The 6,000-nt window shown below is 44.5% G+C and overlaps 1 protein-coding gene across 1 annotated transcript in view; it reads right to left on the reverse strand.

Moving 5' to 3' along the window:
- The window catches only part of EML4 (EMAP like 4), a 161,528-nt gene extending 156,089 nt beyond the window's left edge, over nt 1-5,439 (reverse strand). The window contains exon 1 of the mRNA XM_047851946.1: nt 5,145-5,439. Within this exon, the coding sequence (XP_047707902.1) occupies nt 5,145-5,169 (25 nt within the window). The 5' untranslated portion in view covers nt 5,170-5,439. The remainder of the gene's footprint in view (nt 1-5,144) is intronic.
- Nucleotides 5,440-6,000: the final 561 nt, after the last annotated feature.

The following is a 6,000-nucleotide window of genomic DNA, read 5'->3' on the forward strand; positions in this document are numbered from 1 at the left end:
AAAGTACTTGTAAATTATAAAGCAATATGCAATGTTAAGACATTATAATAGTCTGAGAGAGCTAAAACTACAGGACAAGAGATCATACACAGATACAGAAATAAACTCCAGATTTGAGAATCTTCCATACTGAGGTTATAGCTGAAGTGGATTACTTCCTTAGACTTATTAAAAGTCTTAGAACCTACCCATTTCAAAATAAAAATGTTCTCAAATTTCTTAGGAATACTGAAGTTTTACATGCTATAGAAATAGACTCATCGGGGCGCCTGGGTGGCGCAGTCGGTTAAGCGTCTGACTTCAGCCAGGTCACGATCTCGCGGTCCGGGAGTTCGAGCCCCGCGTCAGGCTCTGGGCTGATGGCTCAGAGCCTGGAGCCTGTTTCTGATTCTGTGTCTCCCTCTCTCTCTGCCCCTCCCCCATTCATGCTCTGTCTCTCTCTGTCCCAAAAATAAATAAACGTTGGAAAAAAAAAAAAATTAAAAAAAAAAAAAAGAAATAGACTCATAGACATAAAATTAAGACAATACTTTTCCTACATGTTACTCAAACATAAGGTGGAAAAGACCTAGTAATTTCACTCCCTGTATTTGGAGAGCTAAATAAATTATTTCATTGTCTTAAAAAACCAGGCTCTATAGAGGTACATTCAGCAATCTCCACATGTTCTGTCTCGGAAGTTACATGCTTTATACATAGCACAGCATTCTAAATGGTGTTTCTCCTCTCTAGTCCCATTTCTGGTCCTTCCTCATGCTTAAACATCTCTGGGTATCTATTTAAAACCAGAGAGTAAACTCCTAAAGGACAAGAAGCATGTCTTATATTTGTCCTTCCCATAAGAACAACCAAGTACAGTACTGGTCACAAAACAGGTACTAACCCACATGCATACTAAGAAATACTCTAAGCTCATGTCACAGATGTTGTAGTAACCATGTAAGAGTTACTATTCATTTCTTATATAACTTAAGCCTATTTTAAGCCCTTCAAGAGACAACTAATAAATAAAAAGTTCCCCAAGTAATATTGTATGAGAAACATTTTTATGTGAATAAACAGTGCTTAAGACTAGATTAATACTTAAAAATCACATACTGCATCGTTTCTTTAAGAGTATATATGAGATGAAAATAGTTCTAATATTGTGATGTTAAGATTGTTTTCTTAAAATATTTAATAAATGGAAGCACACTGCTATTGTTTGTTCATATACCCTGTACCAAAATGTAACATTTCTTACAGATACTAACCCTACAATTTCATTTACTGACATTTTTATTTTTAAAAACTTTTGAGTTTTGTTTTTTAACCTTTGGAGCAGAAAGTTAAAACTGATATGGTTAACTACAGGCTTTTTTTTTTTTTTTTTTTAAAGTATAAGCACTGACAAACCCCTAGGCTAATTCCAAGATAAAAGTCTTAAAATTAAGGGGCGCCTGGGTGGCGCAGTCGGTTAAGCATCCGACTTCAGCCAGGTCACGATCTCGCGGTCCGTGAGTTTGAGCCCCACGTCAGGCTCTGGGCTGATGGCTCAGAGCCTGGAGCCTCTTTCCGATTCTGTGTCTCCCTCTCTCTCTGCCCCTCCCCCGTTCATGCTCTGTCTCTCTCTGTCCCAAAAATAAATAAAAACGTTGAAAAAAAAAAAAAGTCTTAAAATTAAAACCTTTTTGGGGTGCCTGAGTGTTTCAGTTGGTTCAACATACGACTTCGGCTCAGGTCATGATCTCACGGTTCGTGGGTTCAAGCCCCACGTTGGGCTCTGTGCTGACGGCTGAGAGCCTGGAACCTGCTTCGGATTCTGTGTCTCCCTCTCTTTCTGCCCCTCCCCTGTTCATGTTCTGTCTCTCTCTCAAAAATGAATTAAATATTTAAAAAAAATACCTTTGTTATGAAAAAGAGATGCTAAAAAAGACTAAGGATGAAATGCACCTAAGTAAGTCTGGGCGCGGGGTGGGAGGGTTAAGTGGGTGTGTGTGTGTAGTAATTTGAAGGCAGGATATCAAGATAGATTGTTCAGGGTACTTCCCCCCCACCCTAATTTTTTTTTTAAATTGTTTCCAAAGTAGCTGCCTTTTTAAATTACCATAGTCTGTGAACTAAAAGATTCTATGCCTAAGGGAAATTCCAGAGTACAAGCACCTGCCAGCCAAACTGCCTAAAATTCAGCGGCGGCAGAGATTAAAAGCATCCTTTACTTTTTATGTAAAACAAAAAGTAATACAACAGTATATAATTTCAATGAGACACATATAACATAACCAATCCCCTAACACTGCTCTCAACAATTTCAAAAACCACTACACAGTTTTAATTGCCATTGTACATCTTATAAAATGCATATAATAGTGTTTTCCTTATCTAAACACTCAACCATTATGGGTACAGTTTGAATTTTAAGATTTCCACTTTACAAATGGATCTTATTATTCAGCAGAAGACTCCCTTAAATAATCAGCTTCTCTGGAATCATTCTGTTTATAAAGCACCTAACTTTTCTGCTTATATAAGTGTAGTTTTCTCACATTTTTTTTTTCAAGAACCCATCTGGTATACAAAAGGAGATATACGTGTATACCTCCTTGAGAATAAATAAATGCTTTCAATACTTGTGGCCCCAGAGGAACTTCACATGTTTTGAATTGTTTAGTTTAAAAAAAAAAAAAAAAAAGTTTTAAACAACTTCTAGAATACAAGTGCTTGCCTTTACATTCATGGCTCTCTTAATGATAAAATAAAGATCAATGTAAGCTCTAGACTAAATGAACTGCAGGGAACAGAAACAAGCAATTTGGCAAGAGCTAAGCAAAGCTCTGTTTAAAGACTACCAGTAAAATATACCAGCATTACCCCTCCCCCACCCCTCATCCCTTAGAGGTTTCGATTAAGATGGGGCCTAGTTTTACTCTTACAAGGGGGACAGAAAGAGAAAGCACAGAGCTCCTGTTGAAAACTAGCTTCATCAGGAGCAGCTTCAGAAATACTTCCAGGAACCATTTCTTTCCTTCTCTGTTGACAGAGGTTCCTCTCTTTAGAGAGAGGCATCTCCCCTGCAGCTGATCAACACCGTATCTAAAGAAAAGTCTCATCCACTCAAGGACGGCATCAAATGAATACAAAAAATATCTACCGTTGGGGTCCGCTATAAAACTCTTTATGAAAAGTGAAGCCCCAACAACGGTTCATCTTCATAGTCCAATCTCTCATATCAGTTGCCCCATGAATTGGATAAGAAGGGATAAAGTTATTTAACAAGGCGTATCTACTGTTTCAAAATAAACTTAAGTGCCCCCAATTGGTAAGAAAGACTCCCTCAAAACACTTAGTGAAAATGAAGCCTTGGCAAGCCTTCCACAAGTCCTTGGAATCAAAAAGAAAAGAAATAAAAGCGGATTTCTACTGAGTAGTCACCCACCATTCCTAAAAGCTGAGGAGCCGACAATGCAGCGATATCTCAGTCCCACAACATCTCCCACTATGCTCAATTTTTGCCCTAGTATACGGTCACTTCTTTGTGAACATATAGGACAAGTCTTTCAGTCATGATTAGCGAATAAATGCACCCATGAGGCTTAAAAAAAAAAAAAATTAAAAAGCAGTGAAAAATTGATGCCTCTTTAAAAGGAGTCAAGAATGAAACAACCTCACTATGTAAGGAATTATAAGACATCAAAGGTTAGATAATGGGCAACAGGTGCCTTTGGGAGGAAAGAGAAACACTCAGTTGTCTCCTATTTTAGGATTTCCACTCTCACAGCACTCTAGTGTGTGTTTTTCTTTTCTTCCCATAGAGGGCCAGGGCCAAAATTAGGGTTTTTACTATTTAATACCAGTAATGGGTCCAATGCTCTTCGACTAACTTTTTTACTTTAGATTTAAAAAATTCATCTAATCCCAACATGGCTGAATAAAGTATGGCCTATGGCCAGATCATGCACTGATCCATGAACACTCACCAACCAGGGATTTATTATCAAGAAATGCAAAAGAAAGGCTTCTGAAGACAAACTACCTCCACATAAAACACTGAAAATATAAATCCAGCAGCAGGTATCACATAACTGCAGAATCAGCCAAAGCAGAAACTGTTTCTCTCACCATCCTAACAGTTGAGCTCAATCTTTACAGTAACCAGATTCCAATGGCCTCAAAGAATAGTAATTCCAGACACAGATTATAGGGCAGTTGAGTACCAGCCTCTAGTTCTGATTCCCTTAGTTACAAAATTTACTACCTTTATTCTGGTGAAAGGGAACACTGGAAGGATACTGCAGCCTACTTAATAACCTCTTCCATTCCACAAAGACAACATATTCCAAAAATGGAGAATCCTTTCTTTCCCTGACAGAGGCCCCCTTTCCTATGGATTCACTGGGCAGGATTACTTCTCCCCAGCATGCTCGCAGAGCCAGAAAATACTTCTGCTTTCACTCTTCTTTTAAAGAGGGTCCCCCAACACAGATGCACCTCTTCCTTTCCTGTATTAAGCAAATGATGCTTCAGTGCTTCTAGTTCTCTCCACCACTGCAAAATGTTCAGAGAAGTGGAAGGAGAGAAGGGAAGTTGTCAGACACCGAAAGATACTTAAAAGCAGCCTCCAAATTTAAAGTGAAGACTGAGGGGGGGTGCCCTCTTCCTGAAGAGGGAATGGGGGTCCGTACCCTAAAAAGGGACCCTCTGCGTGGGTGAGGGGTGCCTCCACTCTGAAAGAGAGTTCAGTATGTGGAAAGGGGGGAGGAATGTTGTGCCCTGAAGCGAGGTCAGGGTTTCAGAAAGGGGTGCTCCAACCCTGAAGATGGGTCTGTGGGGGGAGCCGTGAGTGTATGGGAGGGGTGTACCAGTTACTGGGGGGGGGGGGGAGCCTCTCTGAGAGAGGGGGTTTCCACTTTGGGGAAGGAGGGCCCTGCACTGAAGGGGACGCTGGGAGGAAGGGAGGGTCTCGCTGGGGAGGGCTGGGCATGGGGGAGGGGAGGGGTTCTGAATCCACCAGAGCCAGTAGAGGGGCGGCAGCCTCGAGGGGAACATGTGCAGTGGAACTACTACCATCCCCAGGGGCAGGGTGGAGAGCAGGGCCTGGGCTGTGTTTGGACAGAACAAGGCTCCCACCCTGCGCAGAAGCCGGAGGAGTCCCCAGCCGTACTCACCGAGGCTGCCGGCGAAACCGTCCATCTTGCGGGGAAAGCGCCGGGCTCGGGGCTCAGCGGGGCGGGCACTTCATTCAGCGGACCGACAGACTGGCCAACGCTGAGCCTGACCCGCTCACTCTCTAGGTCGCCCGGCTCGACTCCTAGCCCCCGCCTCAGTCGTCCGTCGGTCCGTCCGCCCCGGGACAGTCAGCCGCGGCCGCCCGGGCCACTTCTCCGTCAGGTTGAGATCCGCACCGCTCCGCCGCCTGCCCGGCCTCCCTCCCAGGCAGCAGCCGTGAACGCCGCGCCGCGCCCCGCCCCCGCGCCCGCGCGCAGCGGTAGCTCCGCCCCCGCGCACGCCGTCACGCTTCCGACTCCGCCTCCCACGTGACAACACGGAGGCGGGGGCTTGTCGACCCTTCCCTCTCACCTTGCTTCGGCCTCGGGTTCCTGCCTCCTGGAGCCGGAATAGTGGCTGCGCTTGCGCAGTGGTCCTGCCGAGGGCGTAGGACTTGGGTCTTGAAGCTGGTTACGAATAGGTGGAGATAAGGGGTGGCCTCAGGCCTGAGATTCTCAGGAGCATCGAGGGACTCTCTCTCGTAGCCCCCAGGGAGCCTGCGGAGTACCCCTGGAGCCCAAGTCTAGAACCCCTTGGACAAAAGATGGTCACCCCGTGGGTCCTACGAGGACACCAAGGAGGCAACCAAGATGCGGGAGGATTCCCTTCCTCGGGTTCTCCCTCTGTCCCAGTAGGGGATATATGGGGCAAGTGTCCCTAACTCAAGGCCACCACCAATGCTAGGGCTCAAGACAAACTGGAGACAAGGAATGTTAGTGCTGGACAAGACCCTTGCCTCCTTTTCAGGGAGGACAC

The sequence above is a fragment of the Prionailurus viverrinus genome, chromosome A3 (assembly GCF_022837055.1).
Source record: "Prionailurus viverrinus isolate Anna chromosome A3, UM_Priviv_1.0, whole genome shotgun sequence".
In the NCBI taxonomy this organism is placed as follows: domain Eukaryota; kingdom Metazoa; phylum Chordata; class Mammalia; order Carnivora; family Felidae; genus Prionailurus; species Prionailurus viverrinus.